The sequence below is a fragment of the Lissotriton helveticus genome, chromosome 5_1 (genome assembly GCF_964261635.1).
Source record: "Lissotriton helveticus chromosome 5_1, aLisHel1.1, whole genome shotgun sequence".
Classification (NCBI taxonomy): Eukaryota; Metazoa; Chordata; class Amphibia; order Caudata; family Salamandridae; genus Lissotriton; species Lissotriton helveticus.
In genome coordinates this window covers 943,620,466-943,645,421 of record NC_136065.1, presented here as the reverse complement: position 1 = coordinate 943,645,421, position 24,956 = coordinate 943,620,466, and the positions used below count along the sequence as shown (strand labels likewise).

Below are 24,956 nucleotides of genomic sequence, written 5' to 3'. Positions count from 1 at the left end.
TGAAGTGCATGCACTGTTTGAAGGCAGAATTTCCATTTCATATACTTATGCAAAATTTCTGTGTAATTTTATGGAAATTTCCTCTAATTACAGAAAACCAATTTATACAAACTTCACACATCCCTGTAACAGCAATAAAGATATTGCAATATTTGAACACATTGCAATGCCCGTGCATTGCTCATATTCTTCAAAAGAGAACTAAGAAGAAATTATAAATTTGGCTGTAAGGGAATATTGCAGTAAAACCGAAATAGGTAAACTGAAAAAGGTAAAATAATATGAACGAGTAAAAAGTGTGGGGTGGCGGAGTGAGCTAAAGAACGGTGATGGATTAAACCCAGATCAGTTGACTGGGGGTGAGTGTTTGTATTGTCAACGCTCCGTCCATCACCACCTTTGGTTTTTCTTTGTTCACCCTAAGTTGGCAGGGTATGCGCAGACGTGAGTCCCTTGCTCACTTTGCCACTGAAGTCAAGCAAGCCCGGCTGAAGACGGCTGTAATGCCAGAAACCGGTCCTGGGAAGCTTGATTCCGGTCCAGAGAAGACATGGCTTGGCAGTTCGGGCTGGACTGTTCCCATGAGGCACAGGGTCAGACTTATTTGCATATGGCCATGTCTGAACTGGGGTGGCGGAGTGAGCTAAAGAACGGTGATGGATTAAACCCAGATCAGTTGACTGGGGGTGAGTATTTGTATTGTCAACGCTCCGTCCATCACCACCTTTGGTTTTTCTTTGTTCGCCCTAAGTTGGCAGGGTATGCTCAGACGTGAGTCCCTTGCTCACTTTGCCACTGGAGTCAAGCAAGCCCGGCTGAAGACGGCTGTAATGCCAGAAACCGGTCCTGGGAAGCTTGATTCCGGTCCAGAGAAGACATGGCTTGGCACTTCGGGCTGGACTGTTCCCATGAGGCACAGGGTCAGACTCATTTGCATATGGCCATGTCTGAACTGGGGTGGCGGAGTGAGCTAAAGAACGGTGATGGATTAAACCCAGATCAGTTGACTGGGGGTGAGTGTTTGTATTGTCAACGCTCCGTCCATCACCACCTTTGGTTTTTCTTTGTTCGCCCTAAGTTGGCAGGGTATGCTCAGACGTGAGTCCCTTGCTCACTTTGCCACTGGAGTCAAGCAAGCCCGGCTGAAGACAGCTGTAATGCCAGAAACTGGTCCTGGGACGCTTGATTTCGGTCCAGAGAAGACATGGCTTGGCAGTTCGGGCTGGACTGTTCCCATGAGGCACAGGGTCAGACTCATTTGCATATGGCCATGTCTGAACTGGGGTGGCGGAGTGAGCTAAAGAACGGTGATGGATTAAACCCAGATCAGTTGACTGGGGTGAGTGTTTGTATTGTCAACGCTCCGTCCATCACCACCTTTGTTTTTTCTTTGTTCGCCCTAAGTTGGCAGGGTATGCTCAGACGTGAGTCCCTTGCTCACTTTGCCACTGGAGTCAAGCAAGCCCGGCTGAAGACGGCTGTAATGCCAGAAACCGGTCCTGGGAAGCTTGATTCCGGTCCAGAGAAGACATGGCTTGGCAGTTCGGGCTGGACTGTTCCCATGAGGCACAGGGTCAGACTGATTTGCATATGGCCATGTCTGAACTGGGGTGGCGGAGTGAGCTAAAGAACGGTGATGGATTAAACCCAGATCAGTTGACTGGGGGTGAGTGTTTGTATTGTCAACGCTCCGTCCATCACCACCTTTGGTTTTTCTTTGTTCGCCCTAAGTTGGCAGGGTATGCTCAGACGTGAGTCCCTTGCTCACTTTGCCACGGAGTCAAGCAAGCCCGGCTGAAGACGGCTGTAATGCCAGAAACCGGTCCTGGGAAGCTTGATTCCGGTCCAGAGAAGACATGGCTTGGCCGTTCGGGCTGGACTGTTCCCATGAGGCACAGGGTCAGACTGATTTGCATATGGCCATGTCTGAACTGGGGTGGCGGAGTGAGCTAAAGAACAGTGATGGATTAAACCCAGATCAGTTGACTGGGGGTGAGTGTTTGTATTGTCAACGCTCCGTCCATCACCACCTTTGGTTTTTCTTTGTTCGCCCTAAGTTGGCAGGGTATGCTCAGACGTGAGTCCCTTGCTCACTTTGCCACGGAGTCAAGCAAGCCCATGATGAAGATGGCTGTAATGCCAGAAACCGGTCCTGGGAAGGTTGATTCCGGTCCATAGAAGACATGGCTTGGCAGTTCGGGCTGGACTGTTCCCATGAGGCACAGGGTCAGACTGATTTGCATATGGCCATGTCTGAACTGGGGTGGCGGAGTGAGCTAAAGAACGGTGATGGATTAAAGCCAGATCAGTTGACTGGGGTGAGTGTTTGTATTGTCAATGCTCCGTCCATCACCACCTTTGGTTTTTCTTTGTTCGCCCTAAGATGGCAGGGTATGCTCAGACGTGAGTCCCTTGCTCACTTTGCCACTGGAGTCAAGCAAGCCCGGCTGAAGACGGCTGTAATGCCAGAAACCGGTCCTGGGAAGCTTGATTCTGGTCCAGAGAAGACATGGCTTGGCAGTTCGGGCTGGACTGTTCCCATGAGGCACAGGGTCAGACTGATTTGCATATGGCCATGTCTGAACTGGGGTGGCGGAGTGAGCTAAAGAATGGTGATGAATTAAACCCAGATCAGTTGACTGGGGGTGAGTGTTTGTATTGTCAACGCTCCGTCCATCACCACCTTTGGTTTTTCTGAGTAAAAAGTGTATCCTGGATTGTTTTTTTACTTGGCACACGCTAGTACTATCAGTTTTATTTTTCAGCCTTGAAGAACAGCCCATACAATAAACAACTCAGAGATCAAACATGAAATTTGACTAAATAACATGTAACAATAATTGTACACAAAAGTTTAAAAGAGTCCCCCCATATAAATCCGCACATGTTTAAAAATAGCTAATAAAGTACTGGTGTCAATAAAATGCAGCCATATATTTGAGGTATAAAGGACTACCTGGCCACAGTGCCATCTACCCGGCTTGCAAGCCACAATTTAAAACACATCATAAGTACTGAGTTGGGATAGGACATAGGGAATTTGGTTCTGCTAAAGTGCAAGTGCTATTGGTTGCAGTTGGCATAAAAACTTGTAAAAGCATTGACCAGGAACTCAAAATAGAAATATCCCACCGCGTGACATCAGTGCATCAAGATGTAAACCTAAAAATAATAGCAACTGCATAATAGAACTTACACAATGGAACAACTTGGCCAGTAGAAACAGGACTCTTATCATATACCAAGATCTCACTGTTGGCTGTGGCTAGAGGTCTTGAAGGCTTTGTTCAGAGTCTGTATGCACATACAGAGCCAAAGCATACTTGTAACATATAATGCTGTTAATGATGAAAAGAGGGTGGTAAGATCTTCTAGCCTTCAGAGTAGAAGAACAAATCAGCATAAATGCATGACAGAGTCCATCCCCCAAACTCTCGACTGCAGGTGGGTGGGCCACTATTGCCGTTTCCCATGTACTAGTAAAATGTTTCACTAGCAAAATACTTAGTCCAATGTAAAGATTGTGTCCAAGTATGGTTCACATTAAAAGTTTTGAAGAATTGAAGACAAGCTATCATTTTCTCTTTCAGATGATTGAGATTATAATCACGCATCTTCTCTTTTTCCAGCTCCCCACTAGCTACTGTCAGGCTCTCAGGTTTATACGAAAATTTTAGCCAGCCCATAGTGTCGTATGAGTGCCAAATGATTGTACAAGGATAGTTTGGCTGACTTGTCATAATGCCAAAGTTCTTGCATAGTTCCTCAGCTCAGGTTTTCTCCAAATTATTATCCGATATAGGAAGGGTTCTAATGCCACATGCTGCTCGACAGATTTAAATCCCAGCTCAAGCCTTAATGCATCCTTTGGAGTCCCTGTGCCAAAATAAAGAGTCCAGTATCCTGGACTTAAATTTAAGTAAGACTCTGACTTGAACATCTATAGTGAATATTTAAAAATTAAATAGCGTTAAAATGATATTGTTCTCTATAACTATACAGAAAATGTGACAGCAGGAATATGAAGGGGGGAGAGTGATGAAAAAGGTCTTATTCAGCACACTAAAGCTGAGAAGTACAGCATGCAAAGAAGCACTCCTAAGAGTGTAAAAACAGTATTACTACTAGGACAACAGCTGTATTGGTAATATCATTTTAGGATATAAAATAAAACAAAACATCGAAAAAAAGTTGAAAGAACCAGTGGCAGAGGAAGTCAGAATGCTACAGAATCCCACAGATGGTCACACTTGATAAGAGCTTGATTGATACTGCCTATTTTAAACACACTGAGTTAAAGACTCTGTCGGTGTGTAAAATATTCGCTCCATCTGCCATATTATGGTGTTCCATCAATCTACATCTCTTTGCAATATTCCCAACCTACAGAGGGCATTTCAGGACAGCTATTTAAGATGTTTGCATGACTCCCGAATTGCGACCCTTGGTCAGCTTTACAATAACGGGTTTCTTTCAACATTTCAGGAAACAAGCAAGGCATATCCACCTACTAAACTTGGACCATTTTTCTACTTGCAATTAACAACATTCTTTTTGTATGTTTCCTCTAATGAAATCAGTTTAGGATACAATAAGTATTTCTAAAAAATACATTAAGGTCACCAAATGTGGTTAAATTGCATTTTTATTCAGTGATGATGAGTTTGAAGAAACCGATCAATAGATCTGAGACCTTGCCTGCTAGTAGGGCTCGTAATTTACCAACGAACATCTCCATCACTGATGTAAAGTGTACAAACATGCTAGCCCAGAGTGTTTCGAACGTTTCTAGGCTAAGGACTCATTCCCTCAAAATGCACTATGACCTATATTATATACCTAACAAGTTGTACAAATGGAGTTTGAGGAATACTTCTGAATGCTTTTGTTGCTGTCTGCTCAACACCGACACTGTTCATATCTTTGTCTCAAGTGATCGAATAGTCCCATACCGGAATAGGGTTTTTGACATGATGAGCAAGGATGTAATGTTACACATAAGGTATGACCCTAGAGTAGTATAGATCAACAAAAAAAACCGGGTGAACTTGCTATTATGATCAGCACATCACTATTGCATTTTTCCCATAGTAATAGTTTTTCCAATAACACACAAAAGTGCTCAATTTAGGAGTGCTCAACTGGTCGGATGCTTATTCACCCTTAAGCAATTTTCGTCACGATAATCTGCCCACAGAAGGTGTGGTAGAGTTTCATGAACCATACATAGAAACAATTCAACCAGTGCACATCCCTACTAGTTACTTTAGTACACAGTCCATTAGTGCTTGAAAGTTCTTGTTTATTGGCTGTGACGATGTGGCAAGATAATAATCAATAAATAAGAACTTTCAAGCACTAATGGACTGTGTACTATCGTAATATTTATGTGGACCTGAAGCAAAGTGAACTATTGAAGTGATCGAATTGTAATCTAATTGGAGAAAAGTAACTAGTAGGGATGTGCACTGGTTGAATTGACCCTAGAGTAGTATTACTGGACACGGGCCTAATATTCCTTCGGAAAAGGCTTTGGGCCATATTATCAAGGACCGGTGTTAAAATTATCTCCGTATTATCGACAGGAACTGCAGATAAAACGGCGATAATGGGCTTGATAAAACGCCCTTGTTAATTCCCATAGAAGCCCATGTTTTGGTGTTAACCTTGGCTTCTATGGGAATTAACAAGGGCCTATTATCAAGCCCATTATCGCCGTTTTATCAGCAGTTTCCTGCCGATAAAACGGCGATAATTTTAACACCGGTCCTTGACATTATGGCAGCAAATTTTTCTTCTTTGCCGCAACCACGGTAAGATTGGCAATTGCTTGGGCTTGCTTTGGAGGGAGGCTCTGGGAATTATGGCCTGGTTGCAGGAGTTTGTGTTTCTCTGCGGGCTGGAAAGGGCAATCATTAAAATATATCCCAGGCACAATCGATTAAGGAAGATTTGGTAGCCATTAAGACAGGGCCTAACCGATCTCACACCTGGTTATGCCCTGAATGTATGACAGGGACATAACAGATTGGTTTTGTTAACTCTTTTATGAATTTTCTATGTCTTTGAGGAATTCTGATCTTGAAATCCTGCGCACTCTTGTCAATAATATTGTAGTAATCAACATAGCTGAGTACATCTCTGTAACATGTTGACTGTTGTATTAATTTACTATATTCTTTTCCAATAAAAAAAATGATAAAAAAGAGAGCCATAATCATCATTATGCTGGTCTTCCTTGCCTCTAGACCAAATTTACGAAAGGTTCCTCCTGCTGCTTAGGTGTGTCAGTGGTAGCAGCTAGTTAGCACCAGCATTCATGGATCAGATCTTGCTTTTTACTATCGGATATTAACCAGAGTAAGAGAAAGAAAGGCAGAAAGGTGATAAAGAAAGAGGAAAGGAAAGATAGGAAAACAGTTACAAAGGAAAACAGCAGTTATGGAATATAAGCTTCAAAGGTGAGACAAAGAGACTGATGATGTAGGATTGAACAAAGAGTCAAGAGGAGGAATCAACACAAAGCTGTATTAGTATTTGGCAATCCTACTGCTGGACCTGCCCTTTTTTGCAGGTTTATCCCCTGACTTTTTGCCTTTTGCTTCCTATTTTTCTGACCTGTTTTTTGCTGGCTTTAGGACTCTGGGCACTTTACCACTGCGGATTAGTGCTGATGTGCATATGCTCTTTGAGCAAATTGTGATTATGATTGGTTATCCATGATTGGCATATTTGATGTGACTGGTTAGTCCCTAGTAAAGTGCACTATGTGTGCACAGAACCTGTAAATCAAATGCTACTAGTGGGGCTGAAGCAGTGGTTGTGCAACCCACATGGGTAGCCCTGTAAACTTGCCTCAGGATTCCCATTGCAGTGTCTGAGAGTGCAGTTTTAAGCTGCCATGTCGACCTTGCAAGTGCACCCACTTGCCAAAAACCTTCCCTTGTACTACATGCAAGGGACTGCTAAGGTAGGCCCTGGGTACCCCCATGGGCAGGGTGCAGTGTAGGACATGTGCTGGTGTGTTTTACATGAATTGATAGTGAAATACTGTCAATTTCGCTTTTCACTATTGAAAGGAATATCTTCCCTATAGGCTATCATTGGAGCTGCCTTGTAAAATCTTACATGTGTAACTTTCAATTGGGGGCAGTTAGAGATTTGGAGCTTAGGTTCCCTGAACTCAGAAGTTAAAAAACATCTTTTAGTGAAGATGGTTTTTAAACTGTGTGTTTTGAAAATGCCACTTTCAGAAAGTAGAAGGACAGACCAGGGGTGCCCTACTCACTGAGGAACCAGGGCAATTAGTTATATAGGAAAAACAATTGTTCCTGTGGAATAATACAACCTATATTTGTAATAATGTGCACAATCGCGATAAGGAGGGTTTGACTAATGTCAGAGGGGGAAGAAACCACAAAGACTGATGATTTAGTATGACACAATTTGTAAGTTTTCAAAGAAGAAAAAAAGATATATACATTGTTCCAAATCTATTGAAAAACATTTGTGCATAGTGTCGAAAGTGAGAAAGGGAACCTAAAACATAAGTGGGAGTGTGATGATTATATACAAGGTTTCCACAATTTCATACAAGACCATTATCAATTATATGTTAACAGCAGCTATATACATTGATACGCGCTGGGTAATGGTTTGCTTCTTCTGTGTGTCGACGGCGTTTTGACCCTCTAATCAGTGTAGGGTCTCTTCAGGACTGAATGATGTAGGGATGTCTGATAGTACAATTGTGCAGCCTCATGAAAATGGTGTGCCGCACGTGAAAAAATGAAGAAAGGGAAGTAGCTACTCACAGACGTTGTCACAAGGACAAAGACACACTGATTCTGAATTCAGCAGGCATCTGATGGTCCACAGTCTAAATCTATTTATTAAAGACTGTCTATGTCTATGTAGGGATATTCATAAAGTGCAACTGCTACTCCAAGGATTGTCATGGCGCTGATTGCTAAAGAGTGTCATCAGGGGCAACAAGGAGCTATGGGCTGGAAAAAGCCAAGTTTTCAGCTTCTTCCGAAACACGGGTGTTAACTTGATGCTTCTAAGGATCAGCAGCAGTTTGTTCCAAAGGGACGGACCCAGAAAGAAGAAGGCCTTTCCCCCTGACCTAGCCTTCTTGATACGTGGGGTACTGGCCAGGAAGTGATTCGCAGAGTGGAGATTTCTCTGTGGTGCATAGAACAAAATCCTGTTTTTAAGTAGCAGCCAATGAAGACTCCTAAGATGGCTTGACTCATGAGCATCATGGGAAAGCCCGAAAATAGTTGCGACCACTGCATTCTGTACTAGCTGAAGCCTATCAATCAGGTACTTAGGCATGCATGAGTAAAGACCATTCCCATAGTCAAAACATGAGAAGATCAGGGCTTGAATCACTTGTTTTCTGGCTGCCAAGGACAATAGGAACGGAAACTTCTGAAGGAGTTGCAGGAGGGCAAAGCAGGTGCCCACTGCCAAGTTTAGTTGGGTATGAAATAGCAATTGACTGTCAAATTTAAAGCCCAAGTTTTTCACCACCTGATTTTTGATGAGGGGGGGAGCGTCTGATGGCCAGAAAGACTGCAAGGGTGTCTCCACATCTGAACCAAAAAAAAAGCAGCTCCGTCTTTCCCGCATTACATTTAAGTTGGTTCACGAAACACCCAAATACTGCTGAAAGTAAATTACGAATTTCCTTGCCTTGGCAGGGCTCGTTGTTCTTCCAAGAGAACAGCAGCTGGGTGCCATCTGCATAAGACGCATTTTTTGCCCCTCCGGATTCTGCCATAGTAGCAAAAGGAGTGAGATAGTTATATTGAACAAAGTCGGGCTCATGGCAGAACCCTGAGGAACATCAACATTCAGCTTGGGGAATTGGCCGAGTAGGGGTGGCACCAAACCTCTTGACCCCTCCCCTCATGGAAGGATGCCAGCCATTTCCAGGCCTGCCCCCAAAGCCTATTGAGTGGAGATGGGCCAGGAGAATATGGTGAGAGATCGTATTGAAAGGAGCCAATAGCTCTAACAGGACCAGCAGCGCCCTGTCACCCATTTCCAGACCAAGTCGGATGGATTCAACAACCTTCAACAGTACTGTTTTGGTGCTATGATTAGGGCGAAAGCCCGATTGGCTGGTATGTAGTAGGCAATACCTGTCAAGGTATGATGATATCTGATGGTTCACATGCTTCTTTAGAACTTTAGAGAAAGCGGGGAAGAGGGAAATTGGCCTGTAGTTGGATGGGTCAGAGGGTCTACCTGGGTTTTTTAAACAACAGGATATCCTTCACTTGTTTCCATTTTGTAGGTACAGTGGCTGACGAGAGAGAGGTATTCAGTAGCTGATTCACCAGTGGGTTAATAGCCTCTGCCCTCGAGCAAGAATAAAAGAGGGGCAGGGTCCAACAGGAAACCTGATTTGAGGCATTTTAAGGCATGCAGGGAATCATCCAGGGGGATAGGAAAGAAAAAGTTCAGAGAGCAAGCTTCATCATTGATGATTAGATCATGGCCAGGCTCTTCCCGGTTTCCTATCACATTTAGGGCTACAGCGTCAGTGCCAGATTTCAGTATATAATCTCCCGCACTGGGAGGTGGAAGGCTTGCCTGAATAATATCAATTTTTTTCTCGGAAGAGCAAGGCGAGTGTCTCACACCATTCCCTTGATGGAATTTTCTGATCAGAGTCTACTTCGTGAGAGGAAAAAGATTTAACAATTTTAGTGATTTCTCTGGAGTGGTTTCCCGCCTTTTAAATTGTGGATTCAAAGTGGCTTTTTTGGCTAATTTGATTTTTTTTATAGTACTTCCCTAATTCTGCTTTATAAGTAGCTTTTGCTTTTTGGCGGTAGTTTTCCCTCCATTGCCTCTATTTGCGTTTACAGGCTAGCTTTGTTTTTTGAGAGAAGGGGTGAACCAAGGACTAGGCACTTTCAAGCAATGTTGTTGGGTGCTACTTTCTGGTGCCAAGGATAGGCAGGCAGACTCAATCCAACTATCCATTTGGCCTACCTCTTCATTGATATTGCAGGTGGAAGAAAGCTTATTCGCATCGAGACTAGTGCCTAATAATTCTAGATTAATTTTGTGAAAATTGTGTCCAAGTATCAGTGAGGTTTTTCAAATAGGGTTCTGAACCTAGAGTGGTCTGAATCAGAACATACTTTTTACCAAGAGGTTTGCAGAAATGTTATTTTTCTCTCATTCGGCTAATCTAGCCTTTACAACATTTGTCATAACCCAAACCTTATCACCGGAAAGGATCTTTTCAGGTCTGGTGAACAATACCGGTCTACCTACACTACCCATGGGGAGCTGAAATACTTGAACCAAGGGACAGTATAACTGTGATCACAAGAGAGACAATCCCTTACGATCTCTTCGTTCAAGTATGTAACATGATGAAGCCACACTGCAATCCACAGTAAAAGCTGCTCCAAATTCATACATTCAGTATCTTTATTCAGTTCAAATAAATAAACCATAAAACCAGCACAGCATCACATATAATAATTCCTACAACCTCATACAACAAAAAAAATGCCTCCCCCACAATAGCTATTGTTAAATAATCTGCCATACGTGTTAAAGGGATATTCTAGGATAAAAAGAGTTTACACTAAATCAGCTCCATTCATTCCTCGTTCGATGTCTCTCTAATCCAGAGTACCTTTGAAAGGAACATAGCAACCCTATATCAAATACACACATTACTAAGATTGTATAATTATTTAGAAGCAGCCAAAAGATAGATAATGATAGATAATTCTTTCTTTTAATAACAAGGACTTTTTGATAAAATGTCCTTGGTGCAAGATAAAACCTACAAGAAAGTGCAATGAGCATTGTGCATTGATAATAATAATAGAAATAATAGTCTTTATTTGTGAGTGATCACAACACAGCAGCAATACAATTAAAAATCCATTTGATAATTTAGTGCAAGGTCGCAAATTCCAAACAGTCCTCAATCACATCTGGAATTTCTAGATTTGAATGCCGCTCTCAGAAAATTCATTACTGCAAAGAGTGTGTGATCATTAGGCAGTAGCTGCAAATACATTAGAGCAACACAGGCTTGTCTAAAACTCAAATCTTTACAAGGGGTTTAAGAAACAATCTCCTTGGGCGAGTAAAATATTTACATAAGAGGACAAAATGTAGGGTATCCTGTGGAGACCTATCCTCACAGGTTCAGGGACCTCTCTCCTCCACATGTAAAATAAAGCCAGCTGGGGACGCCGAGAGATGATGAAGCTGATTAAATCTAAAACGAGCATTGTGATTGTTCCAACATACTATCACAAGGGCATTTCTGCATGATGGATCCCCACACTGTTTTCCTTGGAAAGGCTGTTGTATAATGAAATGTAAGAAGGCGAAAGCATGTTAAGAGATAGCTATGGTGTGTATTGTGAGTTAGGGTAAGGTACCTCATACAGCCAGGTTGCTCATTAAACCTTAGATACCGGCCACAGTTCCTTTGTTGGAATAAAACTCTACCCTTCTTTCTCTACAGACTTTATACACATAGGGGCATATTTACAAGGGAATGGTGGAGCGTGGCATTAAGGACAACATGCTAACACCACACTCTGCCATTTGGAAAACACAGGTATGCGCCATATTAACAAAGATATGGCGCACCCCTGTGTTCCCCCCCTGTGTTTTCCCTAGCGTTAAAGTAAGCTTCCTAGTGCCAAAGCAGGCACCCTTGCGCCATAGTGCAAGGGTACCTGCATTGAGGGAATGATTGTTTATTTGAAGGAAGGTGTCCCTTCCTGCACATAAACAATCACAAATGTCAATGTGTAACTTCTATGTGTAATGTATTGTGCAGCACACATAGAAGTTGCAAATCAACATTTTTGTAATGATTGTTTATGTTCAGAAAGGGACACCTTCCTGCACATAAACAATCATTTACAGAGTTTTGCTGTTTCTATGTTGTTACAGCAAAAACGAGGTGAAATAAAGCTTTTCACCTCATTTCGCCATGTTAAGACCAGGTTTTCCCTGCTCTTAATTTTGGAGCAGCCTCCTATTTACTCCACACTTGTAAATAGGGGGCAGTATCAAAATCAAGGGGTGTTGCAGTGGAACGCCCACTACACAGCCATTGCTAACTCCTTTCATGCTAAGTATAGCGTGAAAGGGTGCCTTATTTACATGGTGACGTTAAGCCACGTTAAGAAGCTTTACACCACCGAAGCCGCTATCGCCACTGGAACGTCTTTAAAAGTGACATTCCTGTTGCGACAGGGGCTTATAAATATGCCCCATAGTCTGTTAAGTCCCATTTGGAATACCAAATATTCGTCAATTTACAAACTCAAGGCCCGGTTCTTCATGGATAGCCAAATTGGAGCTATAAAGAGGGAGAATCCTGCTGTCAGCATGATTTTCCTCAACTTGGAGGGACTTAACATCCCGATAGCTACATAGACCTGCACTATCAGTTAGCACAGGCAGATTCTTACAACTGTAGATTACATGAGGAGAACTATAGGTTTTTTACCTAATTTTACCTCCGTGGAAAGAAGAGAGCCCAAACTGCTACAAAAGCATCTAACAAGTAAACAAGGCTCCAAAGCGTAATTAACATCAAAACTAACCTCTAAATAGAGGAAGGAAGAGAACAGGTCAAAAGCTTTGCCCGTAATATTAAAGGAGCAAGTTTTGTGACATCTAGGAACACATACCATGAGAAAGGTCTCCGTATAATTGGTTTGTGTATCCCACTCTCCTGCACAAACGAATCCAAGAGTTTCTTTACACCATTTGGGGTTCTAGACATAATGACAGCATCATCTGCAAACAGAAGAATTAGCACTGACCTACCTTTGACCTTCAGCATATCCTAACTTTTGGACAACAGGAAGCCCTCCAGCCCATTAATGTATGAAAGGAATCAAATTGGGGCAAAAACATACACTGGTCCAGCACAAAGGAGCTGGTGCAAACTCCGGTGTTGCCATAGTGCACGGATACATTAAGATCAAAATGCAGAGCACGCAAGATGTCCACACCGTCCGGGTACTCGCCCATGTACCTCAAAATCTCCCATAATTTAGAACAAATCACACTATTGAATGCACTTCCGAGATCCATAAAAGCCATAAAAAAAGAGCCAAGCTTGCCCAGCGTCAATTTAGAAATAATAAAATGAACATTCAAATATTGTTCTATTGTACCAAACCTATCTCTAAAGCCATACATATTGAATAGCATAGCTTTTTAACATAAGACAAACATAGCAAATCCTCAGCAACAAGTGTTCACTAAATTACTTAAATAATTCCAACATCATAAAAAAATCTGAAATTGGTAAAGAATTAATGAAAAACGTAATAATAGTTAAACAAATGCATGTATTTGAAGTATTTCTACATTAAATTAAAACTGTTTTTCTATTTTAATAACATATATCATGAGTATGCATTCCTTCTGTCATTTCTAAGTGCTATAGATTGCAGCACTGGGCCCCGCCTCCTTAGCCAAGGACACCATTAGGAGACTAGGAATCTGGTTGGACAACACATTGACATTCAGCCACCAGGCAGTCAAACTATCTGCCACCTGCATGGGCATTTTGAGGCTCATCCGGAAGATCCTTCCGCTCCTCCCATTCAAGGCTAGACAGATCATGGTCCAGGGCCTGATCCCCTCCCGGCTGGACTTCGGGAACGCCCTCTACCTAGGAGCCCCCCAACTAACTCTGAGAAAACTCCAGGTGATTCAAAACTGTGCTGCCCGCACTCTCCTGCGCATCCCCCGCCGCCAATCTGTGAAATCCGAACTAAAAGATCTCCATTCGCTGCCAGTGAGGGAAAGAATCAACTTTAAAAGCATGTGTATTGCCCACCGTGCCTACTGGAGGAAAGGAGCAACTCTGAACCATACCTTGATCACCCCCTACGATCCTATCAGACAGCTTAGGTCAGCCCATACCTTCCAAATCATTAACCCTAGGATCAGAAGAGATAGGAGCGGAGGCAGAATGTTCTCAGTAAATGCGGCAAAACTCTGGAACTCTCTTCCAGTCTCCCTCCGCTCAGAACCTAACATTCTGCCTTTCCGGAAAAAACTAAAAACCCTTCTCTTCAGTAGATAACTCAGCCCCTGCCACATACACCTGTTGCTCATAAGCGCTAGGACGCCTGCGGGTAGCTATCGCGCAATACAAAAACCAAATCCAATCCAAGTATACTGTGTGTCCCAATTGTCTATATGTCAGAGCTGATGTTTGGAATGTTGAAAATGAATAATGTAATGTAATGATGTAAGGGGATGTTGGTGTGTTGTGGAGTGGAGTGGAAGCCAGGTGATGGGATAGTTAGGAGTATTGAGCCCTGACATGATCTACCTGCTCTTGCTGCATCATAAGGGCCTAACATGTAATGAAGAATTAGCTTCTGCCTGAGTTACTTAACACTTGCATGAAGACCCTGTAATCTAATTTCAACAATAGTAACCTAAATTCTGTAACCCTCATGTACTTAACACGAAAGAAAAGTAGTTTATTTTAGTTTGGGCTTGTCTTGACCCACCTCTACATTTTAGTATAAAGAGGCAATGTACTTCATTTCTGCTTTCAATGCTAAACAAATGTTTCTTAAATATTTGCATGCTTTAGAAAAGCAATTATTAAACCTATGACAAAAAACTACCATTGTGTGAGCATCAGATTTCCCAACACTCTGGCTGAAATATCTTTTAAAAACACATTTTATGAGAAGCAGGACATGGCAGGAGGGCTTAAGGGACAGTGGAAAGAGAGGGGAAGGTGGATTGTAAGGGGCACTTAAAACGCAACATTTTTCAAACTAATAAATATTTTATATGGTCTTCAAAACAGAGGAGAGAGAGTGGATGTGTTTTTGTTAGTGTAGCCATGTACAAATCGCAGGTGAAATCCAATAGACACTTCACCACACCCGACTGAAACCACTTGTACCCAAATAGTTACTACAGAAAACATTTTTTAAGGGGTGTAACACCCCAAACACCCTGCTTGAAGCTACATCGCTGTTTATACACTTGTTTGCTCTAATTAACCTTAGAAATAGCCCCATCCTTGCACTGTGTCCTAGATAAGCAATTTATAAGAGGCCCTTATTTATCAAACACAAAATGCAATAATACAGCTACATTATTAATGCTTTATCTAAAGTGTCCTGGGCAATATTTGTGGTGGGTGAGCCTGTTTTTTGTGCCCCTGGGGCACTTTGGTATTATAGAAGGGAGCGCTGATGCGTGCTTGGCCACTTATGTGATAAAGATTGTGCCTGCGCACATGCAATACTAGTGAAATCTCCAGGTGCCGTTCCCTCATTTTCCTGAGGTCGTGGACCTATGCAAATCAGGAACCACTTTGCCTCTGTGTCCATGTCATATTATTGACTTGGGTGCAGAGGCAAAGGAGCTTTGAGAGGACACACTGACTATGCACCACAAAGAGGTGGTACATAGTCAGTGTGTACCCCGTAGGCACCCGTTGAAAAGGGAGCCCTATGGATCCATGTAAGATAACCTCCTGCTGTTGGGTGCAGACAGCAGGGGGAGCACTGGCCACCTTTCAAATGTAGGTTGTTTTCCACCTCCATAGGAAAATACAGGCTGGTGGGTTCAAAGAGCTTGCTCGACTTTGACTTATGCACTCCCCCACTGGCAGGCAAACGTTCACAGATGGGCTTGGCAACAGCACATTCATTGTGACAGAGTGTACACAAGTTTAACTAAATAATTCATGTGCCTTAGTACTACCCCATTTTTTACAATTAGTATCAACAAAAGTATAAAAAAAAAAGAGTGCAAACTTGGAACACATCCTCTCTGTCATTAGGTGTAAATGCACAAAACAAAAAAGCTTTTGGATATGTTAATAGTTTGTTAAATAAACCAGTTGCAATTCTGCATTTTAACTAAAACATCAGCGAGACAGTGATTGTCTTCATTCATCTGTTTTATTCTTCTGGCGCTGAGTCGTTTCACAGGCATATCAACACGTGTTTTACCCAAAGCTACGGGACTTTTTCAAAGCTGCAAAATAACCGAAACAATATCTTACATTTGTTCAATTACATTATAACACCTATTTTTATAAAAACACACCTGAATGTCTGCAACGTTTGACAGAATTGTGTCTTACAGATATAGGCCTTGACTTCGCACCCAGTGAAATGCCTTTCTCATGCTGTTGTAAGACACAAGGAATATAGACAGCCCTTCCATGCGTGACTTATTACATTAACCCCAGTGACCGTGAAACATGGCTATAAGTGACAAAACATGCACAACATTTCATAAGTGCACAGAATAAATCAGAAGCACCTGTGATTTCCAGCGAAGTGAACTGTTAGCTGTTAGATTTGGGGGTCTCTAGTTGGCAGAGGTAGGTACCTTTGACCAAATAGGGACCCTTGCGTCTAGTCAGGGTAAGGGGGTACACTCCTAAAATAACCCCTGCTCACCCCCTTGGTTGTTTGGCACGAGCAGACAGGATTATCTCCGAGGCAGTGTGTAAAGCATTTGTGAACACATACAGTAAACCAGTGACAACACTACAGATTGACATCACACAAGTTGCAGTATAAAAATAAGTATTTTTATATAGACTTAACACAAGACAACAAACAACATAAATCCACAATACTGTACTTTAAACATGGTGGAAATAGCTTAGTTCTCTTTTAAATAGTAAGTGTGACACTTTAAGTTCAATGTACCTTTGGATGCGTAACGCTGTATACAACAAAAGTGTTGCAGGGAAGGTGATGCGTCGGATCCTTACACATAAGAACGGTGATGCGTCGGGTCCCTACTTCTGTGTAGGGGATGCTTTGGTTCTTCTCTGCGTGGGGAGGTGATGCGTCGGCTTCTTACTGCGCTTCCATGGTGATGCGACCAGCAGTGCCGAGATGCGATGAAGATCCGGTGCAATAAAACAAAATGGTGTCTTCTTCTTGATGCAACAACGATGCGTGCATGCCCGACGGCCGTGCGTTGACTCAACGATTCTTATGAGCCGCGACAGGCCCTGCGACACACTTCTCCGGTGATGTGACAGCATCTGCTGTGACAGCGACACACTTCTCCGGTGATGTGAGGCGCTTCAGGTGACGCGATGGTGACAGCGGCGGCATGCTTCTCCGGTGATGCAACAGCTTATGCTGCGACAGCAATACTCTTCTCTGGTGATGCGACGACAGCGCTGCGGTCGCGAAACGCTTCTTTGTCTTAAGTCACGATTCCAGCTCCCAGCGACACGCAGTCTCTCAGAAGACCAAGCTCAACAGCAGGCACTTCAATTCTCAGCAAAGGAAGGCAGGGGAACTTGTTGGTGAAGTCTGTTGTCCCTGAGACTTTAGCAGGAGGCAAGCTCTATCTCAAGCCCTAGGAGATCCTATACAAGTTGATTTGAAAGTAGCACAAAGTCCTTTCTCCTTGTTTGGCAGTCAGGTAACCACTGCATGCCAATCCCCCAAACAGCAGTAAGCTTAGGCATAGTCTCCTCCTCAGTTTCTCTGGTTCCTCTCGTCAGCAAAGGTTCTTCTTGTTTCCCAAAAGTGATCTAAAGTTCTGGGGTTTAGGTCCCCTATTTTATACTCATTTTCTCTTTGTTCTCTGAAGGCAGAGAGGCCTTTGCCTAGTCCAAACCAGTTCTGGTCAGTACTGGAGCACTCTGTTTACATGACTCCTTCTTTCCTTTCACAGTGTAGGCCAGGGACAGTAGATGCACCACAGGAGGTGGAGCCAGCATTGTGGAAGGAAGGCACAGCCCTAGACCCAGGGGCAACTCCTCCCACCCATCTACATGCAAATAGCTCTATTCTGCCCTGTGCTGACTCACCCTATCTCCTGGAACCCCCCCAGCTCCTGTCACTCAAAGTCTAGACAAGCAATACACAACCTAGCAGAGGCAGGCTTGGATAGTTAGGCAAGAAAATACCTACTTTCCAAAAGTGGTATTTCCAAACACAGAATGTTAAAACCAACTTCACTAAAAGATGTATTTGATCATTCTGAGTTCAGGCATACTAAACTCGAATTTCTACCTAGTTCCATGAGTCAGTTAGGATTATAGGATGTTATAATCAAACTCCCCATTCCTGCCTATGGGGAACAGGTAGCCTTGCAATAGTGAAAAACGAAAATGGCTGTAATTCACTATAAGGACATGCCATACACATCAGGGCTTGCCCTACCTTTTACCAACAATGCACCCTGCCCTTGGGCCTACCATAGGGGTGACTAATATGCAGAAAAGGGAAGGTTTAGGGACGGGCAAGTGGGTGCACTTGCCCAGTCAACATGGCAGTACCAGACTGCACACAGGCTTTGCAATGGCAGACCTGAGAGGCATTGTACAGGCTGCTTCTGTGGGTGGCACAACCAGTGCTGCAAGCCCACCAGCGGCATATTATTTACAGGCCCTCTGGCACACGCACTGCACTGTACTAGGGTCTGACAAGTAAACTAAATGATCCATACATTAATTTACCATAGGGAGAGCATATGCACTTTAGCACTGATCTGCAGTGGTAAAGTGCACAGAGTCATGAACCCAACAAAAACAGGTCGGACAAAATACAGGAGAAAGGCAAAAAGTTCAGGGATGACCCAGCAAAAAGGGACAAGTCCAACATTAGCGTTAGATGTTACTAATTACCCACTGTCCATAACCTCATTCATAGTCCATGTACAAACTAACAGGGGTCTTTACCTCATGAAGAGTGACATATCGGTCTTCAGTCCTTACTCACATATAATTACTGCAATTATTCAGCTGATCACTATGGGGAAAATATTAATGCTAAAGAGAAGTTTCATAAGTCGGAGTCTCTCCTCAATGTATCAGGGAACAGTTGTATTTTCATAATATGACATAATGTGCATTTGTAAAGAGCACTTCACCCAAGGGTCTCATGATGCTTAACACCTTGGCTGCTAAGTCAATTCCCGCTGGGTGCTGAAATATCCAAGATCCCATTCTACATGACGAGTTGACCTTGTCATGAGCACAGCTCCAGTGTGCCTCATGACGAATTCACCTTGTCATTAGCATGGGAAAAGGTTAATATCAGATGTTTATTGTTACCTGGCTCAATGGTATTCATTTTATGGACCTCAGAAGGATGAAAGGCTGAACAGGTCTACTGGGATTTGAACCTATGACCATGAGGTAGAACACAGGCGTCTACACTGGTCACTGGACGCATTAGTCCACTAAGCCAACAGACCCGGCCAAGAGCACAGAGGGGGCAGGCATTGTGTTAGTTGTGCCAAGCGGCACTGGCCGCTTATTATACAGTTTTTTTTTCAAGCATTTGTTCTAATAAACTATCATAAAAATCCTATTTCTCGTTTCCTAGCATTCGCTGTGGTAAGGCCCAGATGAATGAGTTACAAGCTCTTAAGTAACCACACTTACAAGAGACTGGCACGCAGCTTTCCTAAACTAGATAATATTATTACTACGCTTCTCCACTGCTTGCTGCAAAGCTTGCAACATGTGAATAGGACTGTCAATAGATTCAAATTTATTTGCTAAAAGTTTACAAGGTCTATCCTCCACATTTTATGTAAGACTTTATCGGATCTCGAATTTAGAAGTTGGTTCAGTTTGTTCTTAGTAGCAGAGTCTCACATACACAGACAACTTATTTATATATATTTAAAAACACTGTAAACTGCTTACAGCGCAATATAAAACATATAACTAGATCGCATGGACAAGTCTCTCGTCTTGAAATAAGCTGTGCAGGACTAAAATATCACACTGGTTTCACTAAAGTTGAATTTCTCTCTTGTCCTCCCTGTTATGCGTAGAGTTGAGCCTTACCACAGTGTAATTTCAAAAGCTGCCATCTGCAGTAAGATGTCTGCACTGGTAGGCATGCTAGTCTGGATGTTAGTAAAAACACAAATGTTTATGCTTACTGGAGTAAGCCGCCATTTCTCCTCATGTAGATGAAATGCATGATTAGGCAATTCGGGGGGGGGGCTTTGTTTTGGAAATCTCCGTTTGGCTCCCTGGTAAATCAGCCCTACCCAATTTTATGGCCCATTCTCATAGTCAATGAACTTCAGTCACTCCTGCTGCCCAGTTATTGCACTGCAGCTGCAGTTATGCCTAGGGGTGGGCGAGTGGAGCAACTCCGCCCGCTCACAGAACTCCAAGAAGTGCAACTCCGCGAACTTCGCTCACCCCTAGTTATGCCATGGACGAAAGAGTCTCTCGAGCTTTACCTTAGAAGGAGACAGTCCCAGACCATTGCTTTCTGCATTCCACCAGTGCAATTAGAAAAGAGAATACACCCTTCCCTAGGCCAACTCATCGTATTGTTTGAAATGGCTGGCGAAGAGCATAAAGCCTATGCCTCATTACTGACAATTGCAATCAACCCTTGGCTGGTAAATGCAGTCTGACTAAGCAGAGAATTACTTTTGCAATGACCGATGAGTGAGGAGGTCACACCTTTACCCACTCTCTCTGTGTACCTATTATAAGTGACTGCAAGACAGCTGAAGCAGTCCTGCTAGACATACAAGACCTCTGCCTATGCATAAGGAATCAATGATTCATGCTGTTATAACCCTTTTCTTATTGATAATACAATGTAAACATCTAGGCTGCTCTTCACTGAAGCATCCATGAGCTAAAATCAACTCACCTGTGGCTAGAGATATCCAACATTTGTTAACATGTGTGACTGTGAGATTAATGCTCTCCATCTCTGTCGGTGCAAGCCATGTTGAAGCTTTATCGATACGGATAAATTAAAACATTTAGTCAGAGCGGTGGGAATAACTGTTGATTGCGCGCAAAGACGCAGTCCCAACTCGGACGGTGAGGAACAGTGGTGTATCAGGGTGAATTTAAGTTTCTCAATGAAAACTAACAGCTAGTCCTTCTTTGACAATGACTGTGGCTGGAAATACACAAATCCCATAATTCATTGCAAATTCTTTAGCTAATATGGCTAGATGTGGGAAATTACCAGTACGTGAATTATTGCAATCATATTTATTACAATGATCCCAGTCTAATCAGATTGTCGATCGATGCTAAAGACTGAATTCACTTCTACATTCAGGGTCTCAGGACACTTTCACTTATATAGCTTTGTCTTCATGTTTTGGCACAAATTTGAATGCTATACAAAAAAAAAATGTTTAGCAAAATGAGTTAATTGACGCTATTAGAAAAATAATAAATGCTGCTTGGTTAAGAAAATTAATGTTAATGTGACGTCTCATCTCCTGATTGGCAATACATTGCATTTAGTTTTCCTACTTACCAGACTCACAGCTCAGCCACTGAAGTTCTTGACTATGTATTTATCAACAAAATGACAATCACTATCCAAATGGAAATTGTGTGTGCCAGATCATAGGCTAAAATATCTGGGAAAACACATTGAAATAGTATCGAGGATTCAACGGTGCAGGGCTGATAAGGTTATTGTGACCCGAGCCCGAGGGCAATCACTCACCGTTCAACAGTTTGTTCCCCTCGGAGTTAGAAAATGTAATCACAGGCAGAAGATGGGGATACTTGTAAAATATTCATTTTACTTATTAGTGTTATCTTGCATGAAAACTGTAAAAAAAAGAAAGAAAGAAAAAGGCCGACACATGTTTTGTGACAAAGTCAATTTATCTTGAAAATTGTCACAGTAGAGTTGAAATGAACACTTTATCATTAAGAATACTCTTTTGAGAGATTCGGTTCATAAGACAACTAAATATATGCCACAAAACACGTCTGCCCCTTTTTTGCAACATTCAAGTGATGATAGAAAAAAAACTATGAAAGAAATTAAGAGTTTTACAAGTATCCCCATCCAGCGTATCTAATGTGCAAAAAATCTGAGTGATTTCGAATGTCCATATAGTACTGTTCAAAAAACTCATGTTGAATCTTGAAGGAAAGTTTGCAGGTAGGCTGTGCCACCCCTTAAAAAAAAGTATCGGGAGGACATGCTTTAATGACTGTGATCAGGTGGATAGGTGGCAACCTAAGGGATCTTGTAATTGGTTGCTTTTGTGAAACCTGATGGATATATCTATGGCAAACTACCAGGGGTGGAATTTCAAAAGCATTGCCTCTTACCCAGAGTACCCCAGTCCTCCACTCTACCTTGGAACCTCAGTACCTTTAGAGGAAGGGTCCTGAGTGTGTCCACCTGAGACCTGAACTCGCGGAAATGAAGTCTCACTTGCTGGGACAGGGATGTATGAGATCACAACGCATGCTTTTACTCCGCATGCCATTACAACGCAGTTTTTACAACGCAAGTCGTTACAACGATTTGCGTTGGGGGACGCTGGATAGTGGAATAGTTTAATTTTCTATTCCAACTCCAGTCCCCGTGGATAATAGGGAAGGTGTTGAAAATTAAACTATTCCCTATCCTACAGCACCCTCCAGCAGAGGGCAAGTCGTTGTAACGACTTGCGTTGTAATAGCTGCGTCGTAATGGTAGTGCGGAATAAAAGTTGCGTTGTAAAGGATGTTCCCCCTGGGACAGTTGCGCCAATCAGAGCCTGGGTCAGAGGTTGTTCAGAGCAAGATGTATAGGAGGCACTTGATGAATAAACAGATGAAGGATTCTCAGTTCAATTCTGTCTTTCCCACGTTGGCTATATTTGGCAGTGATGCTCTCGCTTTTAACGGAAAGATAAATATAAATCTATTTTAATTAACGCCAAGTACGCTGCATGTAAATACGTGCTCAACAGCTAACCACAAATCCAAAATCGTTGTTAAAATCAGAGGCAGATTATCCAGGGTTCACCTCGAATAATTTCAATAGCTTTCATAAGAAATGTTCTTGCTTAACATAGTGTATATATGACCCATGACCTCGCCATTTACTCAAAGTGCACAGCTCATCTCCTTTTATAGCGCAGCCACAGATGTCTCCACCTCTTGGAGTAATCTTAAGGGTGGTGAAAGGAATACGTTTGACAAGCAAGGGCTGAAAACTCCATCCTACTCGAGAAATCACTACCCAATGTCATTTATTTTAGGAAACAGACCAGTGATTCTGAAAGCATTTCTTTAAGTGTTAGACCGTGTGTTTTTCGCACATCGCTTGCAGAATGGCACCCTGGGAAGTGGAGAAGTCAGTGATATGAAGTTAATATTCGGCAAAGAAAGACATTTTTTGCTGACCTGAGAATAAAGTATCTTGACTCAGATGTCCAAAATAGACATGTTACAATCCATCTCCAAGAAATGAATTGACTTGCAAATCCCAAACGGGCTCTAACATAACACGAGCAGGGAACTGCACAAACATTCATCTTGTAAAAACGCTGCTTCTTTCAATTTAAAATGCATTTGTCTCTTGGTCTAAAAAAAAAGACACGCAGCACCTCATGCCTCGCTGTGCACAAGTGACCTGCATGTAATTGTTATGTACGGTTATAGACTGCAGTTGATTAATGATTACTTTAGAACCTCTGGGAGATATGATCTTATCACTAGATTGCTGATCCTGGCACCAGGGAACTCCATTCTTTTATCATCATTAACGCTCGACCACCAATTGAGTAACTGTGAGCAATCCATCGTCTCCCTATGGATTGAATTGTAAATATGGGCTGACTACTTTCATTTATCCTCTGCCTTGCCTTTCTCCCAATGCTTGTCACCACTGTGCGACTTTGTTTTTCCTGTATCTCATCGTCTATGCCAGAGGTCCGCAGCCTTTTCTGTAACTAGGCGCGGTGACTTCTGTCACCGCGCCGAAACCCACCGTCACACAAGCTCAAACTTGCTTCCTGGGAAAACGCCTCAAGCGCCAATCAGTGAAGAGTGGGAGTGGCTAAGGCTGGCAAGGGGTACAATGACGCCAGCAATGGGGGAGTGCAGCGGACGCACCAGCGGCACGCCAAAGGCTAGCCTTCCGGGCCGACCTGGGCAAGGGGCAAGCCATCATGCTCAAAAAACTATCTACTCCACGGCCAAACTAAAATCAGTCCATTCCAACGAACTAGCAATCAACCAGCAATGTCTGGCTAACATAGCCATGAATGGGATAATGGTAAAAAGATCCTCATTCCCCGAACTCTGTGATCATAAAAATCCGAGCAACAGACCGAATCTCAAGGCCGCAGCCACGGAACAAGCCCTAACAGTTATCTATCTAAATACCCGTTCCATGGTCAAACACCAACTTGAAATGCACAACCTACTGACTAATGAAAAAACAGATATCCTACTATTGACAGAAACCTGGTTAACACAGGATTCCTCCCCAGATATCCTAGCAGCCCTCACTAACGATTACTACAACCACCAAGCGAACCGTTCTCAAGGAAAAACAGGAGGGGGTGTGGCAGCTATAATTCATCAAGACCTAACATTTTCAGCACTTACCCCCCTCGGCCTCCCACAAGTAGAGAATCTCGTGATTAAATTAGAGTCCGATTCCGCCCCGTTAGTCTGTGTCATGCTCTACAGAGCATGCCACAGTTCCCACAATCTCTGAGCGAACAGATGACACATATTATAACAAACCACGCAAAAATACTACTGATTGGTGACCTTAACTACTGGGCTAACGACCCAGCAGGTGGACCTCACTCAGCCAAACTTACTGATCTACTCACAGGGCTAAACCTCCATCAGCACATCACCTCCGCTACTCACACTAAAGGGCATACACTAGACCAGTTATGGTCCATAAACCTAGCCATGACAAACCCAGATGTAACTCCCTGTATCTGGTCAGATCACTATCTCATCAAATTCTCCATAAACAACCTTACTAAACCCAAAATACCCTCACACGAACCTGGATACTTTAGGAGCTGGAACACTATCGACAAAACCCAATTCCTCGAAACCTTGGCCAACACAATTCCCATCAGCCAAACCACTATAGAGGAGACTGAGGAAAACCTGTCGGAATGCCAGCCAGCAATCAACATGCCCCTCTTAG

General features: G+C 42.8%; 1 protein-coding gene across 1 annotated transcript in view; it reads right to left on the bottom strand.

Annotated features, from left to right (window-relative positions):
- The window catches only part of LOC144752573 (DNA nucleotidylexotransferase-like), a 418,512-nt gene extending 401,368 nt beyond the window's left edge, over window positions 1–17,144 (bottom strand). The window contains exon 1 of the mRNA XM_078640461.1: window positions 17,050–17,144. Within this exon, the coding sequence (XP_078496587.1) occupies window positions 17,050–17,144 (95 nt within the window). The remainder of the gene's footprint in view (window positions 1–17,049) is intronic.
- Between the last annotated feature and the right edge of the window lie 7,812 nt (window positions 17,145–24,956).